General features: G+C 37.8%; 1 protein-coding gene across 6 annotated transcripts in view; it reads right to left on the reverse strand.

Moving 5' to 3' along the window:
* MPDZ (multiple PDZ domain protein) overlaps positions 1-12987 on the reverse strand; it is a 172050-nt gene that overhangs the window by 96787 nt on the left and 62276 nt on the right. For all 6 annotated transcript variants that reach the window (XM_015558970.1, XM_015558971.1, XM_015558969.1 and 3 more), the window contains exons 5-10: positions 12152-12291; positions 11290-11503; positions 10414-10542; positions 8646-8855; positions 5697-5811; positions 5257-5345 (exon numbers count right to left, since the gene is read on the reverse strand). In XM_015558970.1, the coding sequence (XP_015414456.1) occupies positions 5257-5345; positions 5697-5811; positions 8646-8855; positions 10414-10542; positions 11290-11503; positions 12152-12291 (897 nt within the window). The remainder of the gene's footprint in view (positions 1-5256; positions 5346-5696; positions 5812-8645; positions 8856-10413; positions 10543-11289; positions 11504-12151; positions 12292-12987) is intronic.

The following is a 12987-nucleotide window of genomic DNA, read 5'->3' on the forward strand; positions in this document are numbered from 1 at the left end:
GAAGAGCTGTGTCACCTCAAGGAGGGAAGGATGCAGGGGACTGTGTGTAATTCCGCCAGGAGAATAAGAGAAAGGCTTTGACTGTGAAGCAAGAGAAAAGTGCTGTTATGTTGGGAACTGCTCAACAACCTGACTTGGTTGGAAAATAGACCAGAGGAATGTCACTCCCATGGAAAGCCAGGCTCAGGCCATGCTGAAACCTCTCAAGAGTACTCAGTACCCCTCGGAACGATGGTACCCAAAAGAAAGAATCTACGGAATAAACTGCTGAGAAACAAGGGGCCAAAGGAACGAGTAAGTTAGATGAAAAATCCACTATTTCCTATGTAAAGTTAAGTCAAATATCTCCACTAGGGTCTCCCAGGAAAACAAATGTCAGAGATGGTAGTAGCACCAAAGAAATTGCTATCATGGAATAATCATGGACTTTCCATTCCAGAATTCAGCTCAAATTATTCAGTATCTCCATCTGTCATATGGGAATAATGGTACTTCCCAAATTTACAGTGCATGGCACCCTGGACCAGGAAGATACTCATCAGCTGTTATTATTAGTAGCAGAGTGAAGAAGTGATTAATAAACATGAAAATCCCAAGCTTTCATGGGAGCAGTTTCTGTTCCATATAATTAAACCCATTATACCGATGAGACAAGGTCCCCAAAGCCTAAACCAGGCCCCAGGCCAGCTCTGGTCCCTCATTATCGAAGGAAGAGAGTTAAGCCGTGGCTTCAGATCCAATGGTGCCACAGACAAGACTGCAGTTCAGAAAACTGCCTTTGTGCTATCTCAAAAAGAGATCTAACATTCTCACAGTGCACAGTACAGATATATCAATTAACAGGAACAGTTATACGGAGAAATACTAGCTGGAACAATTCAAAAATCCCAGCTTCTTAGCACACTCAATTAGCTGGCCATGCCCGCCTCCAACACAGCCTATACCTATATGTATAAAAAGTCACAGAACATCATAGGCAACATCTGACATCTTTCCATATTCACATGCTTGTTTAATAATATTTTGATTAATTATTACCTCATACTGCTTTTAGCCAAGTTCTCTGTATATCAACCTAAAAAGAATGAGTGTATGTGTTTTTATGTAATGACAAGTTTGGCCAACTTTAAAAATAGAGTCTTTTTATCATATAATTCTTACATACTATATATACTAATACAGTTGGGGGTGGGGGAGATGTGTTCATTTACTCTATTCTTTTGCCCTGTGAGGTCTATAGTGAAACCCTAGAGCACAATCTGTGAAACAGGAATCCTACAATAAAGTTTTAATGTTATAAAATAATAATTCCTCAAAAAAGTAAGAAATAATTTCTTACTCTTCTCATCACCTCAATAATTATAAAGTGAAAATAATGTATAGCTCAAAATAGCTGTTACGAAAAAAGAGATTGAGAAAAACAAATGCAGTTGTAAAAACACAACTGGTGTGAAGAACTTGACTACCACTATCTCAAAAGTCCACAAGATGGTGGTATTTTGCACTAAATTAAGGCATAATCAAAGCATTTCATGATGTTCCCTAAGCATTTAAGGTGCTTCTATTGCTTAAAGTCAAAAATCAGAACATTGATGATAATGAAGACAAGTGATTTTATTAAAAGAAAAAAAATTTCACAAGAAGGCTGCTTTCACTTTTGGGTCTACAATTTCCTTTATCACTGACCTTGCCTAAGCAAAATTATATTTAAGGTTCTACTTATCCTATATAATAAAAGGCCAGCAACCATAAGCATAACGATCTGAACAACCAGAGACCAGAACCACCATGGCCCCTCACTGGGCTGGCCCGACCCCCAAGCAAGTAGTTAGGGGAAATCAGGCAGGCAGACCAGCGATTACGGGTAATCAGATAGGCAGGCAAGTGGTTAAGGGAGATCAGGTAGGCAGGCCAGTGGATAGGGGCAATCAGATAGGCAAACGGCCCCTCGCTGGGCTGGCTCTGCCCCCAAGCAAGCAGTTAGGGGCAATCAGGCAGGCAGGCAAAGTGGTTAGGGGCGATCAGGCAGACAGACGAGCGGTTAGGGGTGATCAGGCAGGCAGACCAGTGGTTAGGGGTGATCCGGTAGGCAGGCCAGTGGTTAGGGGCGATCAGGTAGGCAGGCCAGCGGTTAGGGGTAATCAAGTAGGCAGATGGCCCCTCGCCAGGCTGGCCCCATCCCCCAGCAAAGGAAGAGGGAGGTCCAGGCCAGCCAAGCCATCGCACCCCACACCTGTCACCTGCAGAGGGAGGCCACCGGTGGCAGGGGAGGTGGGGGCGGGCAGTGCTGCACAGATGGCAAGCAGTGGCAGGGGTGGGGCCAGCTGCCTGCAACTGGGGGGGAAAAAGCCCCGATAGGCCCTGATCTCAGGCCAGGCCTACGGATCCTACCTGAGGGGTCCTGGATTGTGAGAAGGTGCAGGCCTGGCTGAGGGATCCCCCTGAGTGCATGAATTTTCATGCACCGGACCTCTAGTATAAGAATGAAAAGAATGACAAGGAGGAGGGAAGCTACTACAAGACTCTTTCAAATGTGTAAGGGCTTCATTTCAGGCCCTTAATTTATCAAATCGCACTTAGGTGCAAAGTATTACACTAGGTATTTAAATTAAATGACTCATATGGTTTTCCTAAAAACTCTACAAGAGACATTTCCTTATTGCAATTTTGTAGGTGAAAGCAGCTTACTAAAACTTAAACATAAAGGTATCATATGATTCAGCAATTTCACTAAGTATACTAGTATGCCCAAGAAATGAAAACATACATCTATAAAAACTTACACATGAAAGTTCATAGAGGCATTATCCCCTCAACAGAGGAAGCAACCTAGATGCTCATCAGTTGATGAATAGATAAATAAAATGTGGTATACCCATACAGTGGATTACCATTCAGAAATGAAGAATTTCTTTTTATATGCTACAACTTGGGGGAATTAGGGAGTAACTGCTAATGCATATGGGGGTTTCTTTTTAGGATAATGAAAATATACTAAAATTGATTGTGGTAATTGATACACAAAATTGTGAGTACCCAAAAACTACTGAATTATACACTTTAAATGGGTAAATTGGATGTCATGTGAATTATATCTCAAGAGAATTTTAAAAAACTTTCTAATGAGTTAAATTATACAGCTAAGGGAAAAAACACGTAGCTGTGTTTTCAATTTTTAATTCAGTATCACATATGTATTTAGAATCTGTATCTATTCACTCTCCTTTTCTTTACTCAAAAAACAAAAAAAACCCCACAAAGTTAAAGTAGTTAATTTTCAGTGTAGGTTAAAATGGCGATACCGTGGGAAGGCTCTTTACAGGAACCAGCCAGCTCAGAGGCAAGCACAATACAATCTTTATAGTCGATTAAGAGATGAACAGGTGCAGTTAGGAGTTTTACAGAACTAAGCCCCAGAACTCAGGGTGCTGAATACAGGAGCAAACGGCAAGAGATAAAGGACACCTCTACCTTTCCTGTTAAATTATGGTAGAAAACACATAACATAAAACTTACCATCTTAACCTTTTCTAACTATACATACAGTTCAGGAGTGTTAAGTATATTCACACTGTCATACACTAGATCTCCAGATGTTTTCATCCGGCAAGGTGAAACTCTGTACCCATTAAACAGCAGCTGCTCATTTCCCCCTCCACCCAATCCCTCAAAACCACCATTCTGCCTTCTGCTTGTATGACTTTAACTACTCTAGGCACTTCAAGTAAGTGGAATCATATAGTACTTTTTGTGATTGGCTTATTTTACTTAGCATAATGTCCTCAAGGTTCATCCATGTTGTAGGAAGTGGCAGAATTTCCTTCTTTGTATCATTAATTTTCCATTGTATATACATCACATTGTTTATCTATTCATCTGTCGATGGACACCAACATTACTTGTTTATCTTAGCTATTGTGAATAATGCTGCTATGACCAAGAACTATTCTATCCTAACATTCTACTTTCTTACATTCCCAAGGAAACCACAGATACTTAATTAAGCTTAAACAAACACATCTATATATATATATAAAAGGCTAAGTGACTGGCCAGTAGGTATGATGCACTCTGACCACCAGGGGGCAGATGCTCAACACAGGGGCTGCCGAGCAACAGCATCTTTGCAGAGTGCCCTCTCCCACTCTGGGACCCCCCAGGGGATGTCGGACTGCTGGTTTTGGCCCGATCCCCGCAGGCCAGGCTGAGGGACCCCACCTGCCGGAAGGACCCTGCTCACTCTGCAGACACCCTTCGAGCCCCGGTGTCACCCCAGGTGCAGCCGGCTGGGGGAGGTACTGCGGGAAGTTGGCTCCAGGGCGTGTCCAGCCCATCTCACCTAGTCCCGCCCCACTGGCTACCTTCTAATTAATTTCCTTTCAATGTGCACTAATTCATGCACTGGGTCTCCAGTATTAAAATAAACTGGCATTCCTCAAAATGTCTTCCAAAGGATATTAACATGTGTTTGAAAATAGAAAGAACCCATTATTAAAGAGGAAACACTGATGTAAAAGAGTTAAACAAGTTTCTCTATTGCACTTCTCAGTCTTTGATTTTTTTTCCATGTCCATTGTGAATCCCTAAGAGAATATATTGCCTGCAGTTTTTCCTGAAGTTTTTAACCAGGAAGCCCCCTTTGCAGGGTCTTTGGGGTTTGTGTTCTCAGGAGGAGTTAGGGAGTCCCGTTTCCAGCGAACACTGAACTGGAAGTTAGATCCTTTTGTACACTGCCTTGAAGAGCCATGTGCTCAAAGCCTAGTGATGTTACTACAGTAAGAATGATGGGTCGATTAATTAGAGAGGCTGGGTCTTTTCTGTATTCTTGTATAGTCTTTGAGCTAAAAGTAGCCTTGGTGATGGAGTCAACAATAACAGCGTCGTTCTGCTAACCTAAGGGAGAAAATGCACACATCCCAAATTCAGATGGTGTCTGCAACTACAGTCTAACTATGATATGAATGTACTAGTAACTAATGTATAACTATTATATTAATGTTATAACCAGAAATCTGATATGTCACAAATCATTCACAAATGAAGTCCCACCTCGAGAAGTGAAATCGGTAAAGCTTCTATTGAATGCTCTTAATTCCAAAAAAATATTAAAACCGGTCATTGTAATGAGAGTCAAATTAACAAAGCAAGCTTAAATTAATATCAAGCTAAATGTAGTTCTCAAAACTGAGTAAAGGCCGAGAATGCACTTCTCAATGATGACAATTAAACAAAGCAAAAATTAAATGTGCTACTCACTGCTATAATTTGGTCTCCAATTTGGATTCTGCCATCATGTTCCACAGCGCTGCTCTTCGTAATGCTCTTTACAAAGATTCCTGAAGGTTCTAAGATTGGAAATAGTTGTGTGTGTGTTTGTTTTTTTTACTATTTATGAAAATCACTCAACTAAATAATATCCATCCTCTAGTATCCAAATATACAGGCCTACTTTTGAGGGAATATATATCAGCAAGCCACACAAACAAAACCAGTAGTAGAAACTTAGGCCAGAGGATGAGACAATGGTTTTGTCTCATAAATACAAAATCACAATCGCATACATTAAGTTGTTCCTAGAAAAGTTTTCAATCTGCTTATCCAATAATATAAAAATATATAAATATGATTCAATAACTCATAATTACATTAGAGGCAACTGTCAAGTTAAAAAAAAACATATCAATGTTTAAAACTACCTAGTTTTTTATCTCCAATGTAGCCTGCAATGGTAATTCCTAATCCCTGGACATTTTTAGTGAGTTCCACATCAAATGTCTCACTGTCTTCACTTTTCTGAGTGGAAGCATCAACCTAAAATAAAATAGATAAGTAAATACCCAGAAAAATAAACATGTAAACAAACAAGGTAACTCAAAAAGCCGCATCTTTATTTCGGAATAAGGTGTAATTAGGTGTCAGAGAACTCTGCTGGAGGCTCACTGTGCGATCGTTTACTCCTTCAGCCTTGTGAACGGGCACTGAGCATCATATTTGTGCCTCAAGGGAATGTCAGCAGAAAACCTGAACACACCCCCTATCTCAGAAATACAATGCTGTTGTGTAAACAAAACTTCAGAAATCAAATAGTTTCTTATGATCAAATTCCATTCTCCAAGATGCTCATCTGCATGTGTTAAGGATTTAGGAGGTTGAAAGAAGTCACATTTTGAATTCAGATCAAGTTCAAATCTGGCTTTGCTATTGAATTTTTCTAACTTTTAAATGTCTATCAGAAATAAGGACAACAGTCCAGCTAACTTTTACTGCGGTAGGCACAATCACTGTCAGCTTTTCTCTGGGGAAACTGAGGAACACAGACCTTTCCAAGGACAAACAGTAAGCATTCTAGCAGAGGCAGAATTCAAATGCAGACAGGCTGGTTGCAGAACCCTGGCTCTTAAGTGCTCTGCAGTATGTAAAACCCCAGGGGAATGCAGGGGCCACTGTGTCCTCTCAGGACACTTTGCAACTGTTACTATCCCAAGTTGACAGTTGCTTCTAACAGCATAAGTATGACTTCCTCTATCCTTCAGAAATATTATTAATAGACTGATGATTACTTTTTAAAATATATTTTTACTGATATCAGAGAGGAAGGGAGAAGGAGAGAAACATTAATGATGAGAGAGAATCACTGATTGGCTGCCTCCTGCACACCCCCTACTGGGGACCGAGCCCACAACCCAGGCATGTGCCCTTGACCGAAATCGAACCCAGGACCCTTCAGTCCACAGACCGACACTCTATCCACAGAGCCAGACTGGCTAGGGCTGATGATTATTTTTTTTTAAAATCATTGACATGTACCCATGAACCATTTAAAATGGTCCCTGTATTTGTTTTGTAAATTCATACTCTAATTTTAAAAGCTACCTGTAAGGAAAGTCTGCCTTTCTGCTTTGATTCTCTTACTTCCTGCAATGATAGCTGAACACAGGTTTCTTTAATATGCAGCACTGCTATAAATTCTATGTTGGCCTGAAGGGCAAGAGTCCCTGAATTAAGCATTAGTGGATTAGTGCAATAAGTTCTCATTAAGCTATTGACATTATATACTAAAGGGGTGTCAGCATTTTACAAATAACCCTAGGAAGATCAGGACAGAATTCAGGCTATCGGTTTGAATAGACATGCTGGTTGGGGCTAGCTGGTGATGTTTCCTGATTTTTTTTTAAGTAAACTCTGATTGTATCTCACTGATAATTCACCTAAACGAGATATAACTTTATTGTAAAGTTCCATTTAGTTTTCCTCACTGCACATAATTATCTGTGCAAACTTAGCAAAAAGTTTAAAGTTTAGATAATTACAAGAAAATGACAGGATGAAATCTGCTTCAATGGAAACAAATGTGTTTTCTATTTTTAATAAGACTTATGCGAGTGCTATTTTAGAGGGTGGCAATTTGACAATCGAATGGTTTTAAAAGGGGCACAAGCTTCAGAAATGATGATATGCACAGAATAGATATTTTTCTAAGCGTTCAATTACATCAAGTGGGTCTCGGTATTGCATTCATTTATATATGCTGAATAAAATGTTTTTGTTTACCACAAAAGAATGCCACTTAAATACTTTCATAAACAAGCTTTCTTTCTTTCTGCAAAAAATAGCAACCAAACTCAATCTTGAAAACAAGAGAATCATGGAAATTTCAAGTGTTCTAATAAAGTTTAAAAGGGTCTGTTGAGGAGGTTAGGATACTAAAAAAAGAATTCGAAGTAACTGGTGGTTAGAAAAAAAACTTCAATAGAAAAAAATCAGATGTTTTTAGAACTATTGGAGAAAAATGTAGAATTTACATTTGCTATAAAGCTAAACTAAAAATTGAGTGTAATTCTCTCCTGAAATATATAATTTCTAGATAAAATGGTTTTGTTGAATTTTGTATGCACTACAGTCATACTGTGATCTGAAGTATTTGTGATAATCATCACATTTGAATAATTATGAAATTTTCTAGCTCTTGTTATATTGTTACAAACATAGATGGGAGGCTACGCATATGGGTAAAGCTTTTGTTACAATCTCAAAAACATAACTTTTATTTAAAAGTTTATAATAACTGGCTGAAGAATAGTGACTTCTCATTATAAATCTGATAACAGTTGTATGATATGCCATAAAACAATATTAAAAGGTTTTAGTAAGCTTTATTCACTACACCCTACTGAGGGCCTTCAATGTAAGAAAAAGTATCCAACATTTCCGGTATTTGTAGCAAATAATTCCTTAATAGTTTTCTGTACTACAGAACATTATTCTTATAGATGTACTGCTTAGAGAAAAATGTAAAATAGTCATCTAGAATTTTTAAGCAATCTATTTTTCATCTGTTACACATTATTCATAATAACATATTATTTGTGCTGAAACATTTCTATATTTGAATTTTGTTTCATTTTTTAAAAAATGTATCTTTATTGTTCAAAGTATTACAAATGTCCCCTTTGTCTCCCCACTCACCCCCTTCTAGCGCACACCTGCCGCCTCACCCTAAGGCCTTCACTACACTCTTGTCCGTGTCAATCGGTTTTGCATATATCCCTAATATATAAATATTAATAAATCTAGTTTCAAAACAAACATCCTATCATTTAGGTGCTATTTTCTATGAGCTACCCCATGAACTTTCACCTACTTACCCGCATCTCTGGTGTAGAGGATGGGGATGAGGACACAGTGATGCCCAGAGAGGTGGGTGCTGCCGGTTCTTCTAGGGCACCTCTTGCAATCATCAGTTTAACTCTGTTTCCACACTGCCTGAGGACTTGTGCTACTTGCTCACTGCTCATCCCTGCTAGATCTGTGTCACCGATCTTTAGAATGTGGTCTCCACTGCACAATCGCCCATGCTGAATAAAAAGAGATTGGTTTATCAGGCTTTATTTTTATTACCTCATCAGAGAAGTCCTAAATGAGGGAAAGGGAATAAAACATCAATGATACGAAATATCAATCACAGGACACTACTCATGTGGCTGTGATTTTAACTGTTTTTTTAAACTACATTTTTGAAGCAGCTAAATATCACTCAATGTGATATAAGTAACTAAAATTCACAAATATTCCTTAAATTGATAGTCGATATAAGCTTTTCAATTTGATTTCTACCTACTAGATACAAGAAAATATTAATCCTTTTTGTGAATATTTTGAGGGATAGAGGAAGAAAATGCCATTAAACAAAGATATAGTATAAGTCACTATACAAATATATATTACACAAAATATAGTATGAACCACAAGAAAGCGATGACACCACAATTTTCTGCCTTGCCATTTAGTTATAAATATTTCTAAAGAATTCATTTGCAGATGATACATGGTGAGATAAAAATTCAGATAGATGGGGAGTGGCAAGCAGTCTTATAAGCCTCTATACAGTGGCCACTAGGATTTTGTGCAAGAATGAAAATGTTCTGTATTGTCCAATATGGCAGCTACAAGCAACCTGCAGCTATAGAGCACATGAAATGTAGCCAGGCCAAATGAGGAACTAAACTTGTAACTTTATTTTAACTAATTTAAATTTGAATTTAAAAAGTGACATCTGGCAATTACCCACAGTATTGAACAGTACGGCTCTACACTGAAGATAAAACTTATTTATCACAAGTCTGTCAACTAAGGGGATTTCACCAGATACTGCTAGATATTGGCTAATATTTTTAAAAATGTCAAACTATTGTGTTACTGTCAATATCTCTGCCAATAAATCTGACTTTCATATTTTCACATATGAATATGACAAATAGATGAACATGACTCCTAAGTTCAAATACAACTGTAAAAGCAATCATCGTTATGAAAAGTTACAATCAAAGCACAAATATACTTACATTAGTTGAACTTGTCTAAGTAAGACATAAATTATAATCAACGAAAATTTTGCCACATAGATTCCAACATGGCAATTCTAGCATAAATGGCAATTCTTTACTGTATAACTCCCAGACAAAAACAGGCCGGGTTTCATAGACAAAGACGACACCAGTGACGCATCCCTAAAAGGACAAGATGAACCTTGTGCTTTTTCCTACTACAGCACTGTTCTTTTTTCAATAGAATCTTGTGGCCATAAAACAGTTGACTAGTTTATAAATTTGATTTACGATCATAAAATAAAGAACTGCTATCTCTACAATGATCAAAACCATAACTTGGGCTTTAGTCTGGTGGTCTATTCCTTTAACTTAAGATCAGTCTTCCCCTTTCAATGGTATTTCTCCCCAAGTTTTTTTTTTTTTTTTTTTTTAAACAATTTAGGGACAGCCCAGCAAAACAGAAGAGTCTAACTCAGCTTCTCTGATATTATCTAAGGCCACAGTTTCTTCTTTCTGGCAGATAATGTAAAAGATGAAGCCATGTTATTTAATAAAACAGTATGAACACCTGTGGGGAGTAGCTTACTTGATCAGCCACTCCTCCAGGCAGAATGGTTTTTACTATTACACCAGTTGCTTTTCCTCCGACAATGCCAAATCCCAGACCAGATCCATCATTCACCAATTCAATAGTTTCCACATGCTGCCAGTGAACCTGAAAAGAAAGCTCCTATAAGAATCTGAACATATTTAGGAAAAACTAAAATTTTCATTACAGTTGAAATTTCTGTGAAAATTATTTTATGAGTAATATTAAATAATTGAGTTCAAACATAAAAATGAGTCATAAGACATGTCTCTTTTGTTTAGTTACATGTTCGTTTCAAAAGATTGTTACTGCATAATCAATCTTGAAATTATAAACACATCATCATAGTGACCACATTTAACCAGGTAAAGATAGGCATTGATTTGGGAGGTCTTTTGTAGAACTTTTTCTTTAAAAAGGAAAGATCAAGGAAAAAACTTTTATGTATTAAAAATGTTTTCTGCATTATCCTGCCTTGCAAGATTCCAAATTTAGATTACTTCTTAATGTCATCATAGACAGCTAACTATAACAATAATACAAAGTATAATTGACAAATTACAAAGCAAACTCAAGATTATATCTGTCGGCAGATAGAGTCAATTTTGTAAAAGGTCTAATTTATTTTCATTTGAGAGATGTTACCAAATAAAAATAGAAACTATACAAAATATTGTAAAAATAGTTTTAGAAGCCAGAAACTTATCAAAATTAAATAACAACTATTCCGGGCGAGGGAGTAATAAAAGAATAAAAAGGCAAAAACTCAAGAAATACAAAGAACCTAAGGAAAATGTAAAAGAGTCATCTAGAAACCTATAAAAAAAGAAGTAGAAAATGAATTTTTTCCTTGTGAAAATCTTACATACACACCGGATTAGAGTGAGCGGAAATTGTGCTGGCTGCGGATGGGGAGCGGGAAACCACGGGACTGAGGAGCTGAGGTAACGACCCTCTGGCAATAATGAGCTGCACAGTGTCCTTGGCTTTCTGCAGGATGCTGATGGCCTGCTGATGTGTGATCGTCTGATCAAGTGCCTGTCCATTGATGGCAAGGATTTGGTCAGTTTCCTTCAATCTTCCATCTCTATCAAGAATGAGAAAGGAGGTAAAAGATAACTGATGGCTCCCAATACAATGACAGCTTTTCTGGCATACAGCATCAGATTACTTCAACTCTATTTTCTAATGTCCACAATTAGGTAGCTTTTGCTGGGACTTTGACTTTTAAAAGCATAGACTTTGGCTCCAGTGCACCTAATGAACTCCCCCCATTGTAGAGCCCTCTTCTTTCAGCGACCCAACCTTTTCATTAAAACTTGGATGTGCCTATCTTCTACAAATAAAAGCGAGAAGGCATATAATTTACTTGTTGCTTTGAGTATATTAATAAAATCTTTTAAATTATCATGGGCCACATGGATAGTTTTCTAAATAGTAATTTTAAAATATAATCAGAAGAGTCCATTTACTAACATTCAGAAGATGTCCTCATCAAATTTTTCTTTCCTTACTAAAAAGTGATTAAGTTATGACTATATTGAAAAGCTACTCTTTTTTCAAAAGGGCTAACATTTTATCATAGCAATGCCAATGACGTCTAAAAAACTGGTTATTATCATTATTTTTGGATTCTTGTTTGTTTTCATTCATTTTGCTTCTCCACATTCTCCCAGGGTGATCAACACCCCCCGAATATGGTATCAAACCCAGACCAGCAGCCCGCCAGTCTCACCTGTGAGCCACACTGCCCTCTTGGATCTCCTGCACAAATATTCCCAGCTCTCCCCGGTTGTCACTCCTCAGTCCCACAACACTGAACCCGAGGCCTCCACAGGGAGGTTTGAGGAGCTCAAAGACTTCTACATGGCGACCCTGTCCAGGAAGCAAGGCAAGAAATAAAATTAAAAGCCAATCCTTGCATTTGTAGTCATCTTATTAGTGGCATTCCTTTGTTTAAAAAAACCTCAATAAATTCTTTTTTTCCTAAAATAACCTTGATCCCTCATCACCAAGAATGAGACATTGTATTTATACTGGAGACTATTTCTAGAACATAAAACATAATACTCAGTTGAAAATGTGATAATTTAAAGAAATGGAATAGAAAAATCTCTGAGCCATCCAAACAAACAAAATATACCGTATTTGTCGGCGTATAAGACGACTGGGCGTATAAGACGACCCCCTAACATTTCCACTAAAAATACAGAGTTTGTTATATACTCGCCGTATAAGACTACCCCCTCTTCCGCACACCTTCCACACACCAAATAAAAGGTAAAACAATATCAGATTTGATTTTAACATTTTAATTTATATTCAAATGCTTATGACATGCAGGAAAACTGTCACAAGGCTGTATGTAATCAAACATATACATAAAACAGTGCAAGTTTATTACCGGTAAACATACCGGTAATTCACTAAAGAAAACACACTCTATAGACTGGTACCGTAGATGCTTCTCAGGAACACAGGCAAGCAGCCCACAACCTAGAGGGACTGTCAATGATAGAAGAAAGATAACAAATAGAGGTAGAGAGCAAGTGCCGGGCAAGTCCCTAGCAA

This window comes from Myotis davidii, unplaced genomic scaffold, assembly GCF_000327345.1.
Source record: "Myotis davidii unplaced genomic scaffold, ASM32734v1 scaffold1994, whole genome shotgun sequence".
NCBI classification, from domain to species: domain Eukaryota; kingdom Metazoa; phylum Chordata; class Mammalia; order Chiroptera; family Vespertilionidae; genus Myotis; species Myotis davidii.